Source organism: Apium graveolens, chromosome 10 (genome assembly GCF_009905375.1).
Source record: "Apium graveolens cultivar Ventura chromosome 10, ASM990537v1, whole genome shotgun sequence".
NCBI lineage: Eukaryota > Viridiplantae > Streptophyta > Magnoliopsida > Apiales > Apiaceae > Apium > Apium graveolens.
This window is the reverse complement of record NC_133656.1, coordinates 138,964,004-138,991,874: the sequence shown is the minus strand read 5'-3', so window position 1 is coordinate 138,991,874 and position 27,871 is coordinate 138,964,004. Positions and strand designations below refer to the sequence as shown.

The following is a 27,871-nucleotide window of genomic DNA, read 5'->3' as shown; positions in this document are numbered from 1 at the left end:
TGAGGCAGTTCCTGATTTTTTGACTCGATGATCAACCCAAACCAAACCTCTAACTCTATTTTCTTCATCCAAATCAACTCGATAGAAAAAGTTTCCAAAACTTTTTTCTTTCAATTATCGTAGCAATGCCATCCCACTCCCCGCATCACCGGAATCGAACACCCGTCGTCGAATATCACGAATTACGTTACGAACATCTTGATTAGAAAATCCAAGTTTTTCCACACCACCCCATGTTTCAGCAAGAAATCTCATCGCTTTAGCGGTTTCAATGCCCGATTTATCAAATAACTCAAGCAATGCTCGGGTAACCGGATCTATATTTTTGGACCTTTGCATAAATTGTACTTTATCCGAGGTTACCATATCATGATCATGCTCTAATTTAACCAAAATTTACTTCCCATTTATCATTTTAACTCTATGAGTGACACACATTCGAGCACTAAAATTTGTTCTCGAAATTACATCTCTAATCCTTCTTTTTTCCTTTCTTTTATCATCAACATCCAATTTCGTACTAGAACCTAGTCTTCCACCTTTACGATAAATATACAAACGAGAGGAGATACCATTACCTCGTGAATGTCTATGAGTACTCCTAATAATAATCTCAAATCCAACACTTCTACCATAATCTCTATAAAAAATTTCGGCTTCATCCAAAGTGTTAAAAAACATACCAACGCAAGGCACAACACTATTCATATTTGATTTTGAAAAACCGTAACCTTTTTTGTCAAAACTCATATCATCATCATCAACATCATCATCACTTATATTCATTTTCTCTTCTCTACAAAAATCATCATCATTCATTTTTCCTTTTCCCTTACAATCTCCCTCTTCTTTTTTATGATATTTCTCTTTTTTCATATACTCAATATCATCATCATCCATATTCTTTTTTTCCATATACTCAATATCATCATCATCCATATCCAAATTTTTCTTACATTTATAATTATCAACATTTATCAATTCATTAACATCATCTACAATAAGTTTACGATAAACCGGATTTTTCCCAACGGGTGTAAAATAATCAAAATCGTCATGCTCACTAGATGAACTTGAATAATTAAATAAATGAGATGCCATTAAAAATAGTAAAGAAAAACTAACCTCTTTTTGGCTCCAAATTGAAAAATGATAGAGAAAAATGGTGAAATTGGGTTTACAAAGCAAAAAAACGAAGCTGGTAAGGCAAATTTAATGCACACTTTCGCAATGAATCATTGCGGAAGGTGTATTTAATGCTTCAGCCAACCCACGTGCTAAAACGCGCAGAAACTGTCAAAACATTAATTCCTTCCGCAATGAATCATTGCGGAAGCAAAAGCTTACGCTATGGTTCATTGCGGAAGCAGTTTTGATAATTGTTTATTTTTTGATTTTTTTTTTGGTGAAGAAAATAATTAATAAAAAATTTTTAAAATTCATAATAACATTCATGTTACTTGTCAATATTACATAAATTTTTTATATCAAAAAATTAATTTTTTTTGTAATTATTATTGTATATTTTGCCTTTTTTGATGAAAATAATACATTAAATATTTTAAAAAATGTCTAAACATATAATACTTAATTTTAATTTGTTTTTTATAATATATAGGTATGTGAATAAATAAATAAATATTATTTTGTTGAGAAAATATATTAAGCACTTGATAAGTATGAATGGAGTACAATGTCTATTAGTAAGTTATATCATTTCATTTGAAATTTCTAATATTGAATGTTTCATGTTATCTTCAACACTTAAATCTCCATTATTAAATTTGATGATAAATAAATTTGAATTTATAGTCTTATGTTTGATTTTTATTTTTATTTTAAATAAAGTACTTAATAAAATTTAAGAAAGAGATTTATATTGAATTAAACATTGAATAAAAATTAAAATAAAAAAAAGAACCACTTCCCTTACTTACCATCATATTAGTTCGAGGGACGTATAATTCAATATAAATCTCTTTCTTAAATTTTATTAAGTACTTTATTTTTAAAAAATAACTTAATTGTTTTAAAATATAAATATTATTTTTGTTTTAAATTATAAATATATTTAAATCAGAAACACATTTAAAGCACATATTATTTAAACAAATAATTAAAAAAAATAAAATGCTTCCGCATTGTATCAATGCGGCTTCCGCAATGGATCATAGCGGATGTCCTCCGCATTGTTTCATTGTGGAAGTTTCTGCATTGTTTCATAGCGGAAGTCTTCCGCATTGTTTCATTGCGGAAGTCTTTTTCTGTTGGCTCCCACCACGTGGAACCAACCGTGGTTGTGGAATTTTACCCTATATATATATATATAGGCAAGTGCTCAAATACAAACCAATATTAGAATACAAACCAATGAGACCCACATGTTTAATCACTTTCCCCTTCGTTTTTAATTTTACTTTTCCCGTTAGTTGGTTAATTTTTTTAAAAATATAATTTCACTGTATTTTTATTCATCTCCCACTCATCGATTTGCATAGCATATTTGCTATATTTTAACGACAAATCAGTATTTAAACTTACCCGAATCAGTAAACTGAAATCAGATCAGTAAACTGAAATCAGTACTAATTCCAGAACCAGTACTTTTAATGATTCTCGTAGACATAATTAGTAATTTATCGATGAAACATATCAAATATGGTATTCATATTGATTGTTGGATGATGTAGAAAAATATAGTGAAGTTAGATTTTAAAAAGAGTTCACTAATTGACGGGAAAAATTCAATTAAAAATAGAGAGAATTATGTGTAGTTATGTGTGGCAGGTGTAGTTTGTAGTTTGTAGTTTGTATTTTAATTTAGTTTGTATTTTAATTTAGTTTGTATTGGAGTAAAACTCTATATATATATAGGGAGTTGCTCAAATGAGAACCCCACTATTATGAGATATGAGATCCAATCTTATCCACACATTTTATATATATATATATATATATATATATATATATATATTGATTAAATCTTATCCACACATAAACATTTTAAGTTCTATTTTTTATTTTTAATCTCTATCATCTAACCACCTCATTCCCTACCACCTGACCTCCTTCCTCCGCCATCACCACCGGCCGCCGTCGTTGCCGGAAAAAACCGGCTGCCACCGTTGTCGAAAAAGTACCAGACCTCTCTCTCTCCCCTCTTCTCCCACACCCTCCCTTCTCCTGCCTCCACCATCTCCTTCAACTTCAACGCCATCCTTCACCACTACGCCACCAGAAACTTTGGCGACACAGCTCCGCCATCATCAACATCTCTAATCAGCCTCGAATTTCAAATGTCTCGCAAGCCAAAATTCAGATTTGGTGCTTCAGTTAAATTGTCGACTACTTGCGGACGAAGAGATTGACTTGCAAGGATCCTGTAGGTGATGGAGATGTTATTAAAGCTCTGTTCGAGTTTCAAAACGGAGGCGATTTGGTGATTTTCAATTCAGATCTGAGAATTCTTAGTGAACCAGTTTAATATCTGGTGATTTTCTAGTTGAAAGCAATGATTAGCTAAAGACGGAGATATATGATTATGATTTGATGGTCATGATACTTTGGTTTACTGGATTATGTGTTTGATTTTAGTAATTTTTTTTCGACGGTGGTGATTTTTTTGATTCTGGTGGTAGGTGCATGGCTGGACAGAGTTGTAGTATGGTGGTTGTGGTGGTGATTTTGGTCGGAGTTGGTGATCGTGGCCGGATTTGACGGGAAGAAAGTGGATTAATGTGGTGGTTTCTAGTTTCCGGCAGTGATTTATCATTATTCGGCGGTGATTTTTCATTATCCGGTGGTGATTTTTGATTTAACAGTGGTGATTTTATATTTGACGGTGGTGATTTTCTGATGGTCGCCGGAGGTGATGGTGGCCGGAAAATGGTTGTCACCGGAGGTGGTGGTTGATGGGTGGTTGAATTAGATAGAAGATGGAGCAATATTAAAATTTATAAATATTAAATCAATGGTGAGAGATGAATATGTTGAATTTGAACGAGTGGGTAGGATTAAATCTCATATCTCATAATAGTAGGGTTCTCATTGGAGTGAGACCTATATATATATGTATGTAAATTACTCTTTCGGTTGTTATGAACTTAAATGAAGTGAAAATAACAATGAACGGGGTAGTTGGTAAAATCTGAGTTACCGGCTTGGGTAGTTTGTTATGTTATGTCCCTGGAGTCATGTCTGTCCTCAACATTTTTGTCCGTGAAGAGATTCAGTGCCATGATTGAGTTTGTTATCCCCTGTTTGTTATTGTTCCCTACCTTTTTTTGAGAACACAATGTCCATATAGAAATTTAATGTCAGTGCCATGATATCAGGACTGTTTCAGCTGGGAAGTTCTTAAGAATGGATAGTTACTAGGAACTTGGGTGAATCCTCAGAAGCTGATCTCGTTGCTTTCACCGAGAAATAGCTGAGATTCCTGGAGGAAGTTCATTTATGCAAAAGTCGTCCTCAGAATCAGGTCTTGCAGAGATTACCAAGAACGCGAAGATACTGCCTGTGCTATATTTTCTCTGAAACTGTTTGTTTGATAGTGTATTACCACTGTTGAATAGGCCTTGGTATGTCTCATTCTCTTGTATGTGCTCACACTCCATTCTCCAGCACAACTTTCTCACTAAACAAACGGGCATTATTTATTTTCTCTTCCTGTATTTGTTTAGATATTGAAGGATATGTGAACTGGAAGACACCATTCTTTATTTCCGCCCTGATTCCACTGGTCTTACCTACTAACCTTGCAGAATCTTCCACATACTTCTTCCCTTCCCCCAAAAGTTGATCTCTAGGACCCTAACAAAGTAACAGTTTCTTATCCTTAATACTGAGTATAACATATTTGACATACTAGTTTTTAGCTCAGAACTACTTCCAGACATCAAGACAGCCATGTGCTAATTTAGCCTAAGATATTTGGTTCAGATGCTCTCTGGCGGAGTAATCAAGAACCAATCTGAAGCAATTATCTTAGCTTCTTCCATATTCTTTCAAACATACATCCGGAGGGAAGATACCCTTACCAAATTGTCTAAATGCGGGTCTCAATGGCAGAAGAAAAAATGTTCCAGTTCATATATTAAAGAATAAAATTACTAAATGCTCCTGAGAGAATTGAAAAACACCAATTCATGCATCAGAAGGGAAATTCTATTTCGTACTTTTATCAAATGGCTCAAGGTACAAATCCATACTTTATCAAATGATTCAAGGTACAAACAAACTGTGTCAGAATACAAAAAAATTAACCACCAGGAAACCTTAACGTCAAAAGTATTCTATGATCATAGTTCCTCATCTTCCTCTTCAACTTCATCATTTGCATTGCCTGTTGATGGCTTTCCATTGACAGAGATGAGCTCGGTGTCGAATATGAGTGTTGCGCCACCTGCAGACCGTAAACAAATTTGTTAGAAGGGTGATATTAAAGAACAAACTAAACATGCCGAATTTAGAACTACTTCTACAGTTAAAACTTGGTCCTTCATGCAGACGCTTTATCAGGATTTAACTAGACTGTTGGTATAATCTAAAGCAACAATTTTAAAAAAATGCAACCATGTTTTCGGTTCGAAATTCCAGGAGTCAGATATTTTACCACTATGAAGTAGTGAATGATGGTACTAGTAGTTTTAGCAAAGACAACATAATCTACAATTCTACATTTCTTATTTACATATATATCATTACTCTTATCATATACTATACCAACTAAAACACTTAAATATTTTTATACAAAGAAATATTATTATAAGTTGGTTGATGGAATTTGGAAAGAATACTTAGGATTAATGCTTCAGGGTAAAGACGATAAAAATATTATACAACATGTTTGACACGGTGGAGAGCCTATTTGACTTTGCTGGAATACAAGTTCAATTGTCCGTATCCGAGAAGTCTACTGAAGAAAGAATGAGAAACAAAAGACTTACCATTCTAGCAGTCTTACTTGAAGAATCAAAATAACATCAAAATTTGTTTAAGTTGGGTATACAATTGCACATTAACTCAAAGATGGGCAGACAAATCTAAGGTTGTTAATTAGGGTGCTTTTTAGTTTTTGGATTTAAAAATTCTCCCATTCAAATTTTACCATATGAGGTCTCGCTTCTATTATTGAAGGAGGCTACGGAAATTATAATTTAGCAGGAAGATTCAGATTCATCATTTCTCCCTCGTACAAAAGTTCATACCCAGTGCGCATGAGGTCCTACGTCAGGTTTCTATGGAAGGTCACAAAGACCCAGCAATATTACAAAGAGCCACTGCTTTTCACAGGGTACATGTGGCTTCTCGTCAGACATACGCGAGAGCTGTACAATGTTATGTCTTTGACGAGAGATTCTTTTACACAAAAACCTTGACCAAGAATATTCCAATGAGTTGATAGATCAAACTTCTAATATTAATAGTTCGGTTCATGTACCAGCAGCTGACCGCCTGTGTCCAGTTCAAACTTCAAAGTGGTTGCTCACCTAGGGGTGACATTATCATTTCAAACTTCAAATACAGGGGCATAGTCTAGGTGCTCGATAGAACTTGTAGTTCAAGTACCAGTTGTAAACATATATGTAAAATGTATTAAATTAATTAAATAAATAATCATTCCCGATATGTTGATAACAAGAAATCAAGACTGGAGGTAGGGGTGAGCCAACCCTAGTGAAAAAACTCAGTTTTGTGCATTCATTCCAGCATCATGTATTTTCTTAATATTGCTCACAGACATTCTGCATTTGTCTTTTCACATTCAGGCACCCATACAATTCAACTCCCTGATACTGTATAACTGTTCATGTGCAGCCAGCTGAATAAGATATTCCAGAAAACAAGATTTATATTTAACCTGTCTTTATGTGTATAAATAAGATTTTTACTAATAAAGTTAACCACTTCAAATTGCAGTGTTAATGTACTGAGCATTTTGATATTTCCCCCCTCTTTTTGTGATCCTATGTACAACTATAGTCAAAAGTAGTTATAATAAGAATAATCATCACCTGGGATGGTGGGTGGGGAACCTTGTGCTCCATAACCAAGTTTAGCAGGTATCTTCAGCTTTCTCTTTTCACCTACGCACATACCTAATAGTCCCTGGTCCCATCCTGAAAACAAGGAGCGTGTTACACATTGACAATTAAAGATATCAACATAACAGTAATAACAAACAATGGTGTGGATGACACAGTGAATCATATAACACTTATGATGAAGAAGGAGAACGCAAAACTGATGTCATTAGAAACTTCTTTCAAAAAATAAAAAATAATGTCAGTTGCATCTTAGCAGCACTTCTAGATAAATCATCCCTTTACCTGTGTCTAAAAAGAACAAAAGAAAATAAGTATCCAAAAAATAGATAACCACATGCCTTTAATCACTTGACCAGTACCAAGCTCGAATTCAATGGGGTCACCCCTTTCAAAGCTGGAGTCAAACACAGTTCCATCAGTGAGTTTCCCCTACAAAAATAAGTAACAAATCAACATTCTGATAACTATAATTAGTTCAAACAGCTTCCTTGCCAAAACTTGTTGGCAGAAGACAGGAATTTTTTATCATTTCTTCTTCTTTATTACTAAAGTTTAGGAATAATTAAGCTACGATGCATAACTAGATGTTAAACAGCTCCAGGTAGCGATAAGAAACTGAAAATTTAGATGCATATCAAATACACGGGCACAGAGAGCACATAATATTGGGGTGGAAACAGGCAACAGTATATCATTCAGTCAGCAATTATGCTTCCAATTCTAGCAGATTTACAACCCAAATAAACCAAAATATCATACAACCGTGACCTAGCTAGTAGCTACCAATTAGGAGTATGTTCAACAAAAAACCCCTGAAGATTTTGAATTTAGGTAACTATATTATTTACAGCGTCGATGTTGAACCTTACATGACTGATAAATTACATGATGAAGTTAAGGTGCCAGAATCTTTTACCCGGTAATGTACTCCGATTTTATCACCCTTGTGAGCCTTGAATTCACAAGACTGAGGCTTAAACTGCAGCAACAAAAGGACAACAATAAGTAAAAAAGGAGGAGATAAAATAACAGTACTGTTGAATGCATATCATTAATAAAATATCATTCAATATATGGTGGAATTAAAAGCAGACTCGCAAGTAGCAAATCAAAATTTTCATCTTCAAAAGCATATCTACACCACAAATGCGAAAATGAAAATAATGTAAACTAGTATATTTATTTCCCATTTCTCATTTGGTACAACAGATTAAGTGCTCCCATAACATGACTATCAATCCTTGAGCTCTAAACAAGTTGTAGATACAAACCAACACAATCATAAACACTCTCCATCCCTCTAATCCCAATCAAATCTCTTCAGTCATAGTATTAATATTCTTGGATATAATCATATAAATCACTAAAACCAAAATTATAAATAAAAGTCAATAACAAACTAAAATAGTATGTACAACACTCCTTCATGCAATCATAATTAACCAAATCACATATCAAATACTAATACCGCCTACTATAACATAAAACCAACAACCAAGTAAAGATCTCACACATAATAAACTCATAAAATCAAAATATCAAATAATTTAAAAAACAATATTAAAAATATAATCACCTTGACCCCGATCTGAAGTTCAGTAACATCCTTCGACTTGGTTGCATAAACTGAAAATCAAATGTAACAACACACTAAATTAAAAAAAAAAAAAAAGAATATAACAAGAACCAAATACATATGTGTCGTGTAAGTAGTAGGCACCTAAAACCGTAGTAGCAAGAACCAAAACAAGAACAAGAGCTGCAAAACGCATCTCCATCCAAATATATGTATGTATGTATAATGTTTGTATAATGTGTAAACAAACTCGATGTACATATAGTTGAACATGAACATGTGTGTGTCTTTTCCAATGAGATTCGGACACATCAGCAGTGAAGCAATTTTTATTGGTTCATTTATTTATTCCTTTTTCTTTAATTTCTATTAACGTGTAAATGGAAATTGTTAAGCATATCAAAAAAAAAGATCAATCAAGTTACAAAATATTACAAATGTGCAAGATATATACGAGACCTACGGTCGGATTTCGTATTTTTTTAAATATCATTAACATTTTTGGAATAAATACCGGGGGTTTTAACCAACTTTGTAATTAAATATTTTTATTGTTTTGGATAGAGTTATTAGTTTGTATACAATTTTTCCTTTAATATTTGTAGTAAGACTGTTAGAGCAATTCTAACGGTTTAGCTACTTGAAGTCTTAAAGTCAAATATAAGAAATATGGAGAAAAAAACTACTCCAAATATCCTAGTGATTCCTTAAATCACTAACAACATTCACATCCGGTTTTGTATATCAATCCCTATATTCTTACTATAAATGGAAATTCCCTAAAATTATCTCTAAAGTTTGTTTATCAAAACAAATTCACCTAAATCCCACACCCCATCCTTATCCCCGTACTCTTTTAATATATACTTCGTTCTCTCTCCTTTTTAATTTCAAATTTGAGATCAAATATAACATCACTTTAAAATCTTCTGCTTCTTCACCTTCAATTGTCTTTAACGAAAACTTATCTTTATCATACTTCCAAATCTTATTTGCAAAAAGGAAATTCTTACTACTTCTCACAAATCTCAAATGGTTCGATCATTGTTTCGTAAAATATTAGCATATTTTTCATCAGAAGATGATAGTGACGTCGAAATTGAGGAGGCTTATGGGCATATATCAAATTATCATGAAACTATGCAACGTCGTAAGTTTATTCGGCGTGATCATAACATGGGGAACGAACGCCTATTTCGTGATTATTTTGCAGAGAATCCGGTGTATCCATCAAATCTATTTCGAAGAAGATTTTTTATGAGTCGTCCGTTATTTATTCGTGTTTTAAGAGAGGTAGAGTCATTTGAGCCGTATTTTGTGCAGAGAAGAGATAATGCTGGACGACTTGGTTTATCTTCTATGCAAAAAGTAACAGCGACACTTAGAATGCTTGCCTATGTGGTTACAGGAAATTTTATGGATGAGTACATTCGTATAGGTGAAACCACTGCAATGGAGAATCTTAAAAAATTCACCGAGACTATAGTTAGTGTGTTCTCCAATGAGTATTTGAGGTCACTTAATGCTAATGATATTATCCGATTACTTGATGTTGCTGAACAACAAGGATTTTCGGGTATGCTTGGAAGCATTGACTGCATGCACTGGAAGTGGAAAAACTGCCCACCGCTTGGAAAGGTATGTACTCTGGCCATATCAGGAAACCAACTATTATTTTAGAAGTTGTTGCTTCATATGATCTCTGGATTTGGCACTCGTTTTTTGGTATGCCCGGTTCACATAATGACATTAACGTGCTTAAGAGATCTTTCGTTTTCACTGAACTTGCTCAAGGCCGTGCTCCTCCGGTAAATTACACAGTTAATGGAAATAACTATACGATGGGGTATTACCTTGCAGATGGTATTTATCCGAAATGACAAACTTTTGTGAAAACAATTCCATCACCACAAGGGAACAAAAAGAAAATTTTTGTGAAGGCACAAGAAGCCGCAAGAAAAGATGTTGAACGCGTATTTGGGGTACTATAACAATGATTTACTATAATATGTGGGCCTTCTCGGATGTTCAAAGTAAAAGAGCTAACAAATATAATGAAAACATGTGTAATTTTACATAATATGATTATTGAAGATGAGTGTGATGACAGTGAAAATCTCCACGTTGAGTATGAACAACTTAATGAAGACCCCCTGGAAATGGAAACAAATTATCATGTTGAGCTTACAAACTTCATTTAGCGTCATCATTTTATTAGGGACAGTTCTGCACACCAGCAGTTTCAAGAAGATCTAATTGAACACCAGTGGTTATTATATTCCCAGCGTTAATATTTTTGCCATCTCTGTAATGTTGATTTTAATATGTAGGTCTTCATTTTAATATGTAGTTGTGTTTGTTTGGTTCACTGGTTTTTATCTCAGTTTCAGTTTTAAGAATGTCCATGTTTGAGTTTTATCTCAGTTTCCTTGGCAACTGTAGTACTGCAAATGGCTTTATAACTTTAAACTCTGCATCTGCATCTGTGTATAATATTCCAACTAATTTTAATAAATGTATGTACATGTATTGAGGCACCAACTGCTAAACTAAAAAACAAAGTACAAAGTGCTCAGTATTGATCTCGACTGCCAGTTTGACATAGTTGTTATTTAACTTAAAAGTTTGAGGAGCAGTATCTATCATCTTGACAAAGCATAATTGCAGACAAATAAAGCCATCTTGAAAGTTCGAGAAAACCAAAACCAGGCTATATATGTATCGCTAAATCTAAAATTTTCTTAGCCATCTGCAAAATCCACTTAGGTTGGTTCTTTAGCAGGTGTAAACAATGCTCAAATTGGAAGCTGCATTTTTCTAGTGATAGGTACATTGCTTTAGCCTCGTCAAACTTGCACATAAACAAACAAAATATTGATATCAAAATGACATAGATAATCAAAGTTAGTGCAGACAAAACTTGCACATAAACAAAACTTGTAGATATGAGTTACCTTGTTATGTTCAGTCATGCCGCTTAGATTTAATTGACAAACTTGAGCTAATTTTCCATAAAACTTATTTGTTGCCTTTTGAATAACTGACCATCGATGTATTAAAGATTTTATTGTTGATCATTTGTGGCTTCCTTATACTGCTGAAAGTAATTATAGATTTTTTCCCGGAGTTGGGAGTGCTTCTGGTCAGTTCCTTGAACGGCATCAATACTATAATTTAACCAAGCAGAAACAAGTAACTTATCTTCTCTAGGGGTAAAATTCGCTCCCCTTGCCGATTTCCTACTACTACTGATTTCTTCATTAGGAGGAAATGGTGGAGAGTCGTCAGGGGTTTTAGGGGAGATTTCGTTTTGCCAAACATAAGTGGAATCGAGTTGATGATCTTCGCTTAAAATACTTGTAAAATATCCATGTTCCTTTTCTTGTGTATCCATCCTTTCTTCACAAATTTTGTATCTAATTTAGAAATTTAATATTCTATTAACTAGATATATCAATCAATGATGCAAAATCATATAATTAGTAGACAATATCACAACTGATTCCATACCAAAAAACTAAACTCATATCATACCAGTAGATACAATTAAAGATAAATAGGGGAAGATAATTAAGAAAAAAACTTTAAGAGAAAAGGAAGTTGTAGATGGTGATGAATCCAATAGGTTCAATCACTGATGATTCACGACTCTGAAGGACATCCAGAGAGCATGAGAAGTGAAATTAGGTATGAAAATATATATATATATATATATATATATATATATATATATATATATATATATACAAAAGAAAAGAAAGATATGGCGGGTCTTTGTGAGATGAAAGTGGCGGGAATGGGAGGTTGTGCAGATGCGGTCTGTATTTTGAGTTCCCAAATATGGGGACTTATTTTTGGTCCCTATAATTAGTCCCTATTTTGGGGATCCAGATGGAGGCAGTTTTTGGAGTGAATATCAATATAAATCCCTAAATTATAGAGATGGGGTGAATATACGAAACCGGAAGTGAATGCTCTAAAATCTATTAAGATCTTCTTCCCATTCCTTATATTAAACTAATCTCTCTCATCTTCTAACTTTTATTTTATAATATATATTTGAAAGAGAAAAAATGTTTAAAATAACAATTTTTTGGTGCAAATGACTGAAAATACCCATCCGGGAAGTGGATGGCTGAAAATACCAATTTGGATACGCATTTGCCATTTGGGTATCCTGTTTTGTACTAGATACGTATTTATCAAATGGGTATCCAATTTTTTTTTAAAGATACGCATTTCTCAATGGTAATACCCAAACTACAAATACGTATCTCTTGTAATTTTCTTAGATACCCAATTATCAAATGCTTATTACACTTACCCAATTACAAAATGCGTAATCAAAACGATATTTTCAGCCATGTGTTCTAAAAATGGGTATTTTCAGCTATTGCACCCAAAAAATGGGTATTTTCAGCTATTACACCCAAAAAATGGGTATTTTTAAACATCACCCTTCTAAAGAAACACTTTCACTTTCTTTACTTTATGTAATAATATTACTTTTTAATGATTAAATATTGTATAAAGAATGAATATAGGGAATATTGTTGGATTTGAAAATAGTTATTGATGTTTTAAGCTAAAATCCAATATTTTATATTAAATTTAGGGAATGAACTAAGAAACTGTCGGTAATAAGATAACTGTTATATTTTTTACCATAGCCAAAAAGTTAAGAAAGAGTAAAAAAGGTCAAAAGAATTAGCCAATCAGAAACTAGGCAATGCAGGCTTTTCCTAAAAGGCAAGGCACCACCTTAACTCTCCCATTTAAGCACCAATCCTAATCGGTTTGGTAAAAATGGGGAATCCGGAAGATCGGTCGAGCTACCGATATAGGATTAATTAAAAATCGGAAATTAATCGGAGTAAAAATCGGATGTATTATAATATTAAATTATATTTAATATATTATTATTATTATATTAATTATTTATTGACAAATATATATTTATTATATCATAATTTCTATAATTATTTATTTTTAAATTAATATAGTATTTTAATTTTAATAAATAATTATATATACTCCAATAAAGAAAAATTCATAAGAATAAATCGGATTTTAAAGATCGAATTGGTCGGATATTTTGTAGGGGATTAATAGGTTGAATTGAGGATTTATCGAGGATTTTTAGAACATTGATCCCAATGAACCAAAAGAACCCACTCCTTTCATTCAGAGATTAGGGTAAATATTATACACACAAACTCTCTGTATGTGTATGTAATATGTGTATGTAATATGTATTCACGATGACCACATTTCATGTCTAGATTTGATCTGATTTCTTGTTGCTTAAACGATTGAGAGTACTAATATTGTAATGGCGTTGCATTATTCTTGCTGATCAAGTTATTTCCTAGTGTTAATTAGTTATAATTTGATTAGTAACTACAATGATGATTATAATGATAAGAAACTAGAATCTGTTTTTACATTTGCATCTCTATCAAACTAGGTTTGTTTTTACCTTTCATTATTCAAGTGAGTGCAAAAACAAACCAGATTATGTATGTGTTTGTGTCTACATATCCTATCTATCTGCGTGTAAGATGCATGTGATGTTGCTACTAATGGTGTTACTACGAATTTTAAAGAAAAAATGGTATATAACTAATAACTCTTGTGAACAATCATCTGGGAAATGATTCGTGCGCTAGGTCAGATTGGAGGTGGTCTCGGTCGGATTGGAGATTGTCTCGGTCGGATTGGAGGTGGCCCCAGTCGGATTCAAGGTGGTCCCGGTCGGATTGGAGGTGATATGCGAAGGCATTTGAAGCCCCTTTCTATCCTTGATGAGAGCAGGTAACAAACAAACGCGCCAAACTTCATTATTGTTGTTAAAGGTTCTTCATCCTAACATCAACAATAACTTGTCAGTACAGTATAGTATAACATGTGTATCTATTATAGACTATCCTAGAACAAATCACCAACAAAGAATAGTTATATTATATATGATTATCCAAAAAAACTTCCGACAAACAAGATTAATTTGCCTGATAATATTCTTCTAAACAGGTTACCGTTTTTTACAAAAAGAAGACATGATGCAAGGGTCCCTCCAGAAGATACCAAGCCTCTGGTCGGAAAAAAGGTGATTACTACTGGGGAACTTGTAAAGGCATGGCTCACTAATGTAAGAGATGTTGGGAGGGGAAAATGTGAATTCTGTTCCTGTGCTTCATGTTTCCGTGAGATGTATCAGGCAAGTTACCCAGTCTCTTGATTCGTTATCTAATTAAATCTGTCATAGAATTTAAATATAAGTTCAAGTACTTATTTCGGAAAATCTGCAGGAACCTCCGTATTCCTCTATTGTACAAGGCAAAGTGGTCATTAAAGAATCACTTCTGGATAGGCTCTAATATCGTAGAGGATTATAATATATTAATATAACCATAATAACAGACCATTTTTAATCAATACCATAGACAGAGAATAACATATAAGATTATAGTTACAGATCATACAAATCTATGAGTATATGCTTAGAAATTTTCTAGAGTTTTCAAAAAATTGTATCTCACAATAAAAACCAAATGCTTTACCTTAAACTACTTCCTCTTTGATTGTTGGACCGTAGGGCCTTGGTATCTATCTATTCGAATAAATGTATATGAACCAAATATTTTTCCATTTTATCTCGGTACTAATTGGTTTATTAATTACAGGATTCTTATAATCCTTTTAAATTGCCAGCTCCAGGATTATTTGGTAACCCTAATTTCTTTCTTTATTGTACTGAAGCTTAATATAGTTACTTTAGTGTGCCTGTTCTGTTTGTCTTAATATTTACTCTCCCCTGTAGTCAAAGCTCTTACGTCTGTAGTTTTTTTTTATGTGTGTACTACTTTTTTATCATCACACTGTCAACACCAGAGGTCTTTTCCGAAACAGTTACTCTTTACTCATAAGAGTGGATGCAAGGGTTTGGGTACATATATCCATCCTCATACTCTGCTCTTGGACAGGAAGGGTATGCATGATTTGGTTGTTAAAGAAAGTAGCCAAAGCAAAATTTTATTCAACAATTTTTATATTTTCCCAGCCAACGCCCTTCTCATCCCATGACCTCCTAAATCAGTAAATCTAACAGCAAAATAAAGAAATAAAATAACTAAACATCTACCCCTAAAATAGGTTTATATTCTGACCCAGAGTGCAATGTCCTAATAAATGTCTCTAATGCTAATCAAAAAGCTCCCACCTAGGGCTAGAAGTGACTGAATTTGCTGTCACATTTCAAGCACAGTAGTACATAGATCTTAAACTACCATACATTAGCTAACAGATACCTTTTATCTTTAATTAAAAAGTGACTAATGTCTAAGTTGAAGTTGCTACCACAACTCAAAGGAAGAAGTTGAACAAAATTTCACTTTACCTAGGAAAATCCATTACTATTAACTAATTGAAGCAACTACATAAATAAACTCTCACACACAGAAACAGATTAAAGTATGTATATATAAGAAAAATAAATTAAAAAAAAATCATTCAAAATCCAGGCAGCTTAAAACAAATTGCTCCGAATTACATACTTGGGAGACTTATTTCAGTACACGGTCATAAAACGTCATTACATTAAAAAAAAAATTGCGAGCTAGAAGCATAAACTATATCCTAAGTTTTGCACTCCGTTTTTTTGTTAGTGTTGATTTTGCATACATAGGCCTATGTAGAAATGAACTGCCTGCTAAGACGTATTTCGTTCCAACCTTCAGAACTAACTTCAAGATTTCAACTTGAAACACCTCCACTCCCCTCGGTGAATTAAATTAATGTGTCCAACTAAATGCCAGAGTACTTATTGAATTGATTAAGGTTTCTTATCTGTATATGACAGAACATAACTATTTCAGCTTTGTTTAGTAACTTCAAAGATTATTCTAAATATTGTATGACTCCGACTCACTTTAAGCATGTCTTTTACTTGTGTTATCAAACTAGGAAGATAAAAGGTATATGCTTTAAGGATATCTTATTTAGAGGGCCATGGGTTCATCCACGGCTTATGGGTTGGGGAAATGATTTATGGCAAACCAGTATTTCTGGAGAACTTTGTGGAAGCAAATATTTCTTAAGAGCGGCTATTTTGCGCACTAGAACTCCATGTTCGTAAATTGCCCCCTGATGTTACTATATTTCTCAAGCGGCAGTGGTTTGACCAAAATGAAACTGATGCCCCTGACAGGAATATCTGATTTTCTGGATTCGACAAGTTCTCAAATATGCTACTGAAGGGGACAACATTCTTATTAAAAAATTACTTCAGAACAGTGGTTCAATTGGCTGAGCCTGTTTTAGCAAGTCTAGCAAAGATTGTACTAAAAAAGAATCTCGGGGACCTTCATGATAGTGAAAACTTTCGAGGGATTTTGGAAAAGAAGTCTCTATGACTTTAAAGAAATCAGAAAAACAGGATATATCATCAAAAGTACCGAAAGAACTCACCTTTTTATTCATAGAAGAGTGAAAAAATTGATATGACTGGCTCATCTATAACATCTGAAAGCCAGTTTCATTTCTGACAAGTAAAGTAAATCGTAAATAACAGGTCCATCTTTATTTTGAATGTCGTAGTGATCCCATTTTTTTTTGTAGTTGGTTCCGTCTACTTCCCACAAGTCAAATGAAAGCAAGAAGCATGAGGAAGCAGGCCATTTGTTGCTACAATCCGAATGAATCTTATTGGATTGTAATTGTTTTGAACTGACTCCTATTTTAGCTGAGCAATGCTACTTTAAACGTCCCACTTGCCAGTACCATTGTGACCCTTAAACCCAACCCAATTCTATATAGATGTGCTGCTTTAAATTGTTTTTATTACATATAACATACACACTAGCTAAAAAAAATGACTTACAGCTCATTAATACAGCTATACCTGTCTTCGTTGAAGGCCATGTTCTAGGTCAGACTGCAGGGTCATTAAGCCATATTGAAGGCCGGGTATCTGCAGTAATATCGGGAGTTAACTTACAGCAGATATGTGTGTCTCTAAAGTATGAATTGTAAACATTACCTCTTTAAAATAAATCAGCATTTAGACCAGCTGAAGTACAAATGTTCATTACTTAAATGAATAATTGGAAATAACTGACATCATGCACAAATGTATCTCGATCATCCACTGCCCTTTCATCTTGTACATCGGATGCTCCTTAATTAATGCCATGCACCGCTCCTGTTTAACATAAAATAGCATAAATTTATATAAATAGATTATAGAGATGATGGAAAGAAATACATAAGCTAGTTACTGCGTTTAATAACTATGGACTCCAACAAAGTCCAGCCTGGAGGTGACTAAATCTTAGGTTGCAATAAAACCAAAATTTTAAAGCTACTCAATCGTGCATCGAGTTTCTGTCTGACAAAAATATTATATTTGGCTAATGAAGTAGTGCTATAAATATAATTTGTAACAGTGGACAAGGAAAACACAATGTACAGAGAAAAAACCAGATGCAGAATAATTCAATATGGTAATATAAGCTAATATTGGTCAAGTGATTATTTACCACAGGACCTTTGTTGCTGATGGGTATCCTTGCAGCTCCAACTCAATAACTTTAAGAAGTGAAAACGCCTCAAGCATGGTCTTCTTTTCCAACTGACATGCTATTTATAGAAACTGATATCTGGCCAGCTGACTAGTCAGATGACCAATAAACTGCACACTATTGCATACAAGTGGTGGACTTAGAGGAACAAATATTACCCTACGTTTAAAAAACTTCATCTACGATACAACAACATAAACAACCTACACTTCCATTATCATCATTTAATAACAATGTCAAATTGTCAATAATGAACTGCAACTTCTGTTGGCAATCATTAACATCACTAAACAAGGTATATGATGAAGCAACACAAACCGCTTTTTGCCGATAAGTGTTGTATTCTTGGTGCATGACCTTCAAATCGTTATCACCAAAGTGATCAATGAGTGAAATAATAGTACCATCGTCTATTATAAATCGATGGCCAGTGGCCACCTACTTCAGATTATAAGAAATATTATTTTTACCTTGCAGGATGTACGTGTCTTGCAACTGAGCCAGCTCCCATCAAAGATCAGGTATTGTCTGAAACGAATGTTCTTAGTAATATTAAACAAATCATCAAGCACACTAATTTATAGAGAAAAATTTCAAATGCTATGTATCATGCATCGAACTCTAATGTAAGACCATAATGGCATTGAACATTTTATAAAACAATTGGAACTCAGAAACACCGACAGAATGAAAAGATAATTGCAAAGCATTTGTTCCATTGAAAAGGAATCATCTCCTCAGCAAACATAGAACAGCATAAGTAAAAGTTTTTTGAGTTCCGATATTTGTACTTTAAATGAAGAGTAACATGATTGTACCTGGAATTGAATATTTAATACAAAATTGGAACTCAGAAACACTGAAAGTTTGAAAAGATAAATGCAAAGCATTTGTCCATAAAAAGGGAATCATCTCCTCAGCAAACATAGAACAGCTCAACAGCATCAGCGAAGGTTTTTTGGGTTCCTATATTAATACTGCTATATAGGGGAGGCACTGGAGAGTAACATGATTTTACCTATGGAAGTTACTGCAAGAAAAATTTGTTCATTTGGCAAGAAAGGATGTTCATTTGATTTCAATTCTGAATTATTTTTATACTTTGTATTACCATTGTCTTGGTGGATCAAGAAATGTCCTGATTCTCTTCATTGATGCTCTCTTTGATCTTTCGTTTTGAGGGGTATGCCCCTAGATCGTGCACTTAGTTTTTCTGATGAAAACTTCTTAATTTAGCAAAAGAAAAAAAGTTTATAGCTTTCCAAGCTAATCAAATAAAAACACTAGCAAAAAAAAGGAATCGGTTCAAAACTTAAAAAATTTGCATGTGTTTTACGATAAAAAGACGGATCTTTACCGGGAGCCTATCTCTAATTTTAGGCAAACCATTGTTATAATTAGAGTTAAATGCAAAATGTGTACCTGAATTTTAACAAAAATGCGAAGTGTGTACTGATTTTAAGAAAATGCAATTTGTGTACTCCAAATTTGAAAAATACTGCAGTTTGTGTATTTCCGGTAGTTGCTTGCTAACGGAGAAAAAGAAAAATGTGACGTGATGGTGTCTAAATCAACCGCATACGAATTGATCAAGGTTCAATTACACATGAAAAAAAATCAATTTAGTACTATATAATATATATTTACATACACTAATGAATAAACAATATAAAGTTAAAAGACCAGATTTAGTAGATGAACAAGTGTATTAGTATTACACTTATATAATGGAAACATTATAAACAAATTTAGTATCTTAATTTAATTAAAAAGCTACATATAATAGGCAAACATTACTACAAAATAAAAGAAAAGAATTATTTAGAACAAATATTTAAACAAGATAAAGCTTAGAAAATTATATAATGAGCTAATAGTAAATAATTTAAAATAAATGAAGACAATTACAAGTAAATGAATTAATTCAAAACAAATTAAAACACATGGATAATTACAAAGTTTGAGCAAATTAAAACATATTATATGTCAATAAAAGGCATGTTTGGCTCCTTACATACCTATAAGCCCCAAAACAGCTTACTCACCAGTGTATTAAGTAATTTATTAATTTATTTTGATATTTTACTTTTTTATTAGTATTAATTTTAAAACATAAGTTTTTAACCTATTAATCAAAAGGATTATATAACCTATTAATATTTTATAACTTTTAAGTCACTTATTTATTTTAAATCACAAATTACTTATTTTAAAAATTTCTAAACCAGCATAAAATATCGAAAAGGCACCGCATCTTATATTGCATAATTGACAAGACCAGTTAAGGACTTAAGGTGCATATAAATTATAAAATATTATAAAGATTTCAAATTGGTACTCAAAATAAATATTAAATGTTACCTGTCATGACCAGCTATTAATTAACTAATAATAATGGACACCCTGCATTCACATTAATTCAATCAATTAAAACATTTTAAATTGCCAAGTCACCAATGTCACATCATTTAGGACAAAATTTTAATATCCAATTTGATATCTCTAGCACTACTCATAAATTCTAACCCATTAAATTATAGCTTTGGAAGTGGTTGACTTTTCTAAATATCAAATTTTGACTCATACTCTTTTAAAAATTATAATTTTAAAAAACTATAAGAATAACTTTCAAAATAAATTAAATATAATATCTGATAATACAATAGATATAAATTTCAGTCAACCAATTTTACATGCCAACACATACACTATAAAAACTAAAATGATTACTATATATGCACAAAGTTAGAGGTTAGAAGTGTGAAGTTTGAACACTCAGAGTTTATTGAATTTTACTACTTTGCCTTATTTATTGACGGACAACTAACAGCAGTAACGGAAAATATACAAAATGCAGTGTTTTTGAAATTCTAGGTAAGCAAATCTCATTTCCAAAAGGTCAAGTACACACTCTGCAGAAAAGGTAAACATTAGGTACACATTATGCATTTTACTCTTATAATTATTAGTTTTGTAGCTTGACTGCAAATTCAGTATCAACACTAGCAATGCAGGTACCATTGTCAAATTTTAACAATGAATAATTTCAAAACTGATAGCAATGAGGTGGCTTACCAATGTCAAATTTTAACAGCAGCAGATCTCCAACTCCGACAAACCCCCTGTAGTAAAAGTGGAGGGCATCAATGTTGAAACTAGCACAGAATATGCATAAATCAGTTTGAGGTTTTGAAAAAAGAATACATTTTTATGGATTTTCAACGCCAATCAGGGTAAAAAGACGCCAAAAATCATATTTTTACTTGAAACCTGCATATATATGTATGTTTGTATGTATGCGTGTAAAGAAAATTAGTAGAGGGTAGTTTACAATTTAAAGATTTGATGTTTAACAGAATAAACTCAGTTCGTGTCAAAATATGAATCAAATATTTTATCGGATAATGCTTACCGGAACTCAAGATTTCAGCAAATTAACAGAAAATTAACAGAAAAGAGGGATGCTAGGAACAAATCAACAGCATCCATAAACAAAAAGAATCATAATCAATTGGAAAAAAACAAGAGTTGCATCAAATATGAACACTAGCAAAAAAAAGGAGGAAACCTACAAAAGTTGCATGTGTTTCGCCACAAAAGACAGATCTTTACAGGGAGCCTAACTCTAATTTTAAGCAAGCCATCATTATAATTAATAGATTGGTAGCTTGACTGCAAATCCAGTATCAACACTAGCATAAATACATACAAAATGAATAATTTTAAAGCTGATAGATATGTAGGTGGCTTACCAATGTTCCATTTTAACAGCAGTAGATCTCCAATTCCAACAAACACCCCACCCCACAAAAACTAGCACAAATCAAAGTGAGGTTTCCCAAAAAAAAATCATCTTTGTGGATTTTCAATAAAAAGACACCAAAAATCATAATTTACTTGAAACCCATATATATATACTAGTCTATAACTGATTATAATATTTATAATTTTATTATTTTGTTTTTTCGTAAAACTAAATTATAAAAATAATGGTTATATATTATTGAAATTAATAAAATTAAAATATTTACGTATTATTTTTTATGTATTATATATTATTAAAGGATTCAAAATTTCAATAATTAAAATTTTAAAAAGTTTTTTTTATTCTGCAATCTATATGGCGGGTGTAGGGCCTATAAGAAAGTGGGAGTCTTGAATATAAGTGTATACGGAAGATTTGCTATTGTTTTCTAATTTTTCCTTGATTTAATAAATATTTTATTATATTATAATTTGAATTAATAAAATTAATTTTGGAAGTGTTTGATTTCCTACTAAGAAAGAAGTTGAATGCTCTTAGATATCAAGCTGGATTATAATTCATAGAGTTTGTAGTTATATGAGATACATGATTTATTTATTTTGATTAAATAATATTTGTTTAAACTTTTTTGGAAGGTGTTAACATATTTTTTAGGAAGGTGGTAACCAACCGAACAAACGAAACCATGTTTCGCTTATAATAGTATATATATATATATATATATATATATATATATATATGAGGAAAGTTCAACGGAGACCCATTTTTAGATGGAGACCCGGAGACCAATTATAGACCGTTATATTAAGATGGATCTGATGGATCAGATATTTTTATTTCTTTTAACAAGACATTTGCACACATACACATACATCTATAATAATTAATACATCTGTTTAACATCACAATGGTTTTTATATTAGATTTAAATAATCTCTTTACCATCAACTTGTAATATATCATCTTTAATGCAAGACAAGATTTTGAGTTAAATACACTGACATGTCAAGATCTTTTTTCTAGTCCTGCATGTCAAATAAACGTGTTCTGCAAATAAAAATTTAATTTTCCTTTTTGTTTTTGGTAAGGATCAGAAGATATAACTAATGATCACAGAAGGGTATTCGGGGCAACCACTTGTGCTGCACTTCACTCTCTCCACCACCTTGTTTTATATATTATGTTCTGCATGCCTCATTATAATTTATCTAGATTTCAGTGATGGTTGAAAATTGTTGATATATGGTTTTGCATGAGTAGTTTAGTTGTATGTGAAATTATGCTAATTATATTATATTTTTTGGCATTTTGCAAGTATGCTCTGTTAGATATATTTGATAATATCATGGCTAATATGATTTATGTTTAGTTTTCAGATCTTACTTAAACAGGATAAATCAGTACTTACTGGAAGTCAGGACTTAAGGATATCAGTACTTATATTATCAGGAGATAATCATCAGAAGATGGATATCAGAACTTAAGTACTGAAGGTCGTTCAGATAAGGACAACAACTGATTAAATGAAAGAAGATCGAGATAAACATAAGAAGAGATATGCATGAAGAAGGAATTCTATGAAGAATAGAATACTTGGAAGAAAAGATATCTGATTGATATATTTTATGAAGCAGAATTATATTCCATATCAATTAGCGATTATCTTGTAACTGTGTAGTATATAAACACAGACATAGGGTTTACACTATAAGTGTTATCATATTCGAGAAGATTATTCATTGTAACCCTAGCAGCTCTCGTGATATTTGTTCATCACTGAGAGGTAACAGTTCCATACTGTAACAGAGTTTATTGTTTCAATAAAGTTTGTTTTCTGTTACTTGAGTTATTAAAGTTCGATTTGATTGTACTATATACTGTATTCACCCCCTCTACAGTGTGTGTGACCTAACAAGTGGTATTAGAGCCTATCTGTTAACGCACAAACAGTTTAAGATCCAAACACAATCATGTCTGAAACAGAAACTCCAACTAAGTCCACCAAAACTGAAGAACCTCCTAAGACACAAATTCAAAGCCGATATGAGACCATCAGAGTTCCCATATTGAGACCATCTGAATATCCCATATGGAAGGTGAGGATGACCATGTTTCTGGAAGCAACAGATCTAGAATATCTTGATAGAATCAAGGAAGGGCCTCACAAACCAACCAAGCTCGCGGTTGCAGTTGCAGGTGAAGTGGCAAAGACTGTACCAAAGGAGAAGAGTGATTACACTGCTAAAGATATCGCATCAATTGCTAAGGATGCTAAGGTACGACACTTACTGCATAGTGCCATTGATAATATAATGTCAAACAGAGTAATAAACTGCAAGACTGCAAAGGAGATATGGGATGCCCTGGAAATAAGGTGTCAGGGAACTGATACGATTAAGAAGAACAAAAAGACAATACTCACTCAAGAGTATGAACACTTTGACTCAAAGGCTAATGAGTCATTGACTGATTTATATGATAGATTTGTCAAACTCTTGAATGATCTGTCACTGGTTGATAAGGAGTATGATCTTGAAGATTCAAACCTTAAATTCCTGTTAGCTCTTCGTGAATGCTGGGATTTGAAGGCAACAACAATAAGAGACAACTACAATCTTGATGAAACAACTCTTGATGAAATTTATGGAATGCTCAAGACTCATGAACTTGAGATGGAACAAAGAAGCAAGAGGAAAGGTGGAAAGTCAAGGATAGTTGCTCTTAAGGCTGAAGAAGAATCCCCCAAGGCAGCTACCTCAAGGAAAGACAAGGATAAAGCTCTCTTCATAAAGTCTGATAACGAGTCATCAAGTTCTGAAAGTGATGATGACTCAGAATCTGAAAGCTTGCCTGAGACGGATGCTGATGAGGAGATGATGAAGCTGTGTGCTCTTATGGTGAAAGGGATCACAAAGATTGCATACAGGAAGTTCAGGAAGGGAAAGAAGTTTTCCAGGAAAGGCACAAGTTCTGATAAGAAGAATTTCAGAAGATCTGAAAGCAGAGGAGGAAAGTCTGACAGAGGAGATTATACAAATGTCAAATGCTACAACTGTGGTGAGAAAGACCACATATCTCCTGATTGTAAGAAAGTTAAGAGTGACAAAGGCAAGGCTCTTGTCACAAAGAAGAAAAGCTGGACAGACACCTCAGATTCTGAAAGTGAGGAGAATTATGCCTTGATGGCAAATGCTGATAAGGCAAGTGCTGAAAGCAGTTCTGAAGCTGCTGAATCAAAGGTACCTCAAACTACTTATGCTTTTCATACTGATGATATTAATGAGTTGAGAAGATATCTTAAAACCATGTTTGTTAGTTATAGAGATCAAACTTTAACATGTGAAAGATTAACTTCAGAAAATCTTGCTTTTAAGAAAAGAAATGATTTCTTAGAAAATGAGTTAGTTATGTTCCATTAAACTCAGAAAGATAGAAATGATGCTTTTTATGTTAGGGATGAAGTGCTAAAAATGAATGAATCTCTAAAAACTGAGTTAGAAAAGGAAAGAGAGGTTATCAGGATTGGACTAACTCTGGAAGAACAACTCAGAATTTGTTAAGTAGTGAAAACTGGAAAGAGGGCTTAGGTTATGGAGAGGATAAGAATGATAAAGGAACTGAAGGTATTAAGCCTGTAGTTGTTAAACAAAAGCCAAAGTTAAAACCTGTCAAGTTTGTAGCTGTAAAGTCTGATAATGAGAAATCTGAAGTTAAAAATGAATTAACTTCTGACAAACTAAAACAGGAAAAGACAGCTGAAGTAAACGTAGGCTTAATGACTAAGAAGCAGCTTAAGCATAAGCTGAAAGATGTTAAGAATGCAAACAAGGTAAAGTCACCTAGAAAAAATAGGAATGGAAAGGAAGGTGTGAATAAAAGCAATGATTATAAGCCTGTTCCTGAAGCTCCTAGGAAAACATGCCATAACTTTGGAAGTTCTAACCATCTGGCTTCTTTTTGCAGGAAGAATAAGAACATAAACTCCTTACCTTCAAAGTCAAGAGTTAAGAGTCAGTCTGTTAGATATAAGCCACAAAATCCTTGTTTTCATTATGGCAGTTTATGGCATTCCATTTATACTTGTAAGGAATATCATAGTTTGTACTATGATTATTATCAAATAAAACCTTCTTTAAAGAAAGTTTCCATTGTTCCTTCTAGTGTAAGTTCTAATTCAAAGTCTGATAGTGTAAATTCTGATAAGAAAAATGTTAACATAAACTCTGATGCTAAGTCCGCTGCAAATGTTAACAAACTTAATAAGGCCAAAGGATCCAAGCATGTCTGGGTCCTTAAAACTAATCATTAGTGATCTTTGTGATTGCAGGGCAACAGGAAAAACATCCTAGTTCTGGACAGTGGATGTTCAGGACATATGACTGGAAATAAAGCCCTGCTATCGGACTTTGTGGAGAAAGCTGGCCCAAGTGTTTCTTATGGAGATGGCAATATTGGAAAAACATTGGGATACGGAAATATCAATCTTGGGAATGTCATCATTAAAGAAGTAGCTCTGGTCTCAGGACTTAAACACAATCTGCTGAGTATAAGTCAAATCTGTGACAGAGGTTATCATGTTGATTTCTTTGAAGAACACTGTGAAGTTGTAAGTAAATCTACAAGCAAAGTTGTTCTGAAAGGATACATGCGTGGTAACATTTATGAAGCTAAGCTTTCAACAAGTACTGATGGTTCTGCAATTTGTCTGATGAGTAGAGCATCAATTGAAAAAAGCTGGAATTGGCACAAGAAACTCTCTCATTTAAATTTCAACAATATAAATGAATTAGTCAAGAAAGATCTTGTGAGAGGATTGCCCAAGTCAGTATTTGCTCCTGATGGCCTTTGTGATTTTTGTCAGAAGGCTAAACAAAGAAAATCCTCATTCAAGAGCAAGACTGAATCATCAATTCTTGAGCCTTATCACCTACTACATGTTGATCTATTTGGCCCAGTAAATGTCATGTCTATTGCAAAGAAGAAATATGCTTTGGTCATAGTGGATGAGTTCACCAGATACACATGGGTGTATTTCTTGCACACAAAAAGTGAAACTGCATCTATCTTGATTGATCATGTCAGGCAACTGGATAAATTGGTCAAAGACTCAGTAAAGATAATAAGGAGTGATAATGGTACTGAGTTCAAGAATTTGATAATGGAAGAGTTCTGCAAAAACCATGAAATCAAGCAGGAATTTTCTGCTCCTGGAACTCCACAGCAGAATGGAGTTGTTGAAAGGAAGAATATAACTCTCATTGAAGCTGCACGTACAATGCTTGATGAAGAAAAGCTTCCAACCTATTTCTGGGCTGAAGCTGTGCAAACTGCTTGTTTTACTCAGAATGCAACACTCATTAACAAGCAAGGAAAGACACCATATGAGATGGTGAAGAAAAAGAAGCCAAATCTGAAGTATTTTCATGTGTTAGTCCTTTAACAATATAGCAAGAATTACAGAAGGGGGGTTGAATAGAATTCTTGAACCTTTTTCTTGAAATAAAAAAGTTCAACTCGATTATGGATATATTTGTTTTGATTAGCACAATGCAGAATGTAAACTTGAATGAATCAAAATATAAGTAATTAAAAACAAGAGTCTTTAAAAACTTTCTGGTGGATTTAAACAATTCCACCAGAGATATATTTAATATATCGAGAGGACTCTGTGTGCAGAAATGCTCACAGCTGCTTACAAAATAGAACTGCTAAGACACAGAAAATGCTAAAGATAGTGCTTACAAAGATTTCTCTGTTGTTGTTTCTTAGCTATCTCAGTTATTTTTCTATTTGCTACTCTCTTGATTTATATATTACCAAGATTACAAAGTCAAAAGAACTGAACAAATATAAAATCTAACAGTCTTGATCTTTGCTGCTTTTCGTCCTCTATTACCCAGTT

At 32.9% G+C, this 27,871-nt stretch overlaps 2 protein-coding genes and 1 long non-coding RNA gene across 10 annotated transcripts; 1 reads left to right on the top strand and 2 right to left on the bottom strand.

Annotated features, from left to right (window-relative positions):
- Window positions 1-5,148: 5,148 nt before the first annotated feature.
- Window positions 5,149-8,908, bottom strand: LOC141692390 (peptidyl-prolyl cis-trans isomerase FKBP15-1-like). Its single transcript, XM_074497207.1, has 6 exons — window positions 8,770-8,908; window positions 8,626-8,675; window positions 7,966-8,028; window positions 7,388-7,478; window positions 7,017-7,121; window positions 5,149-5,404 (listed from the first exon to the last, which is right to left on the bottom strand). Exons 1-6 carry the CDS (start codon window positions 8,825-8,827, stop codon window positions 5,301-5,303), a joined length of 471 nt encoding a protein of 156 aa, XP_074353308.1. The 5' UTR covers window positions 8,828-8,908; the 3' UTR covers window positions 5,149-5,300.
- Window positions 8,909-9,657: 749 nt separating this feature from the next.
- LOC141691058 (uncharacterized) lies at window positions 9,658-10,826 on the top strand. Its single transcript, XM_074495805.1, has 3 exons — window positions 9,658-10,263; window positions 10,389-10,488; window positions 10,720-10,826. The coding sequence occupies exons 1-3, from the start codon at window positions 9,658-9,660 to the stop codon at window positions 10,824-10,826; spliced, it is 813 nt and encodes a 270-aa protein (XP_074351906.1).
- A 3,253-nt stretch (window positions 10,827-14,079) lies between these two features.
- LOC141690609 (uncharacterized) lies at window positions 14,080-22,089 on the bottom strand. Of its 8 annotated transcripts, none has more exons than XR_012562764.1 (8): window positions 21,776-21,930; window positions 21,279-21,325; window positions 18,674-18,731; window positions 18,411-18,560; window positions 18,162-18,320; window positions 17,663-17,824; window positions 17,525-17,593; window positions 14,080-14,490 (listed from the first exon to the last, which is right to left on the bottom strand). It is a non-coding gene; the product is annotated as an uncharacterized LOC141690609 (long non-coding RNA). The 8 variants fall into 8 exon arrangements; XR_012562762.1 differs by adding an exon at window positions 21,408-21,473 and having other exon boundaries at window positions 18,162-18,560; window positions 21,776-21,927; XR_012562763.1 differs by lacking the exon at window positions 21,776-21,930 and adding exons at window positions 21,408-21,473; window positions 21,616-21,630 and having other exon boundaries at window positions 18,162-18,560.
- Between the last annotated feature and the right edge of the window lie 5,782 nt (window positions 22,090-27,871).

Bases quoted from the DNA above. Each gene is read 5' to 3' on its own strand.
- LOC141691058 (XM_074495805.1), top strand. From the start codon at position 9,658: ATGGTTCGATCATTGTTTCGTAAAATATTAGCATATTTTTCATCAGAA. The intron at 10,264-10,388 runs GTATGTACTCTG...AACGTGCTTAAG, and splicing joins ACTGCCCACCGCTTGGAAAG to AGATCTTTCGTTTTCACTGA. The intron at 10,489-10,719 runs GTATTTATCCGA...TGATTATTGAAG, and splicing joins GGGGTATTACCTTGCAGATG to ATGAGTGTGATGACAGTGAA.
- LOC141692390 (XM_074497207.1), bottom strand. From the start codon at position 8,827: ATGGAGATGCGTTTTGCAGCTCTTGTTCTTGTTTTGGTTCTTGCTACT. The intron at 7,479-7,965 runs GTAAAAGATTCT...TTATTTTTGTAG, and splicing joins AAATCGGAGTACATTACCGG to GGGAAACTCACTGATGGAAC. The intron at 5,405-7,016 runs GTGATGATTATT...TACGGTCTGCAG, and splicing joins TTCCCCACCCACCATCCCAG to GTGGCGCAACACTCATATTC.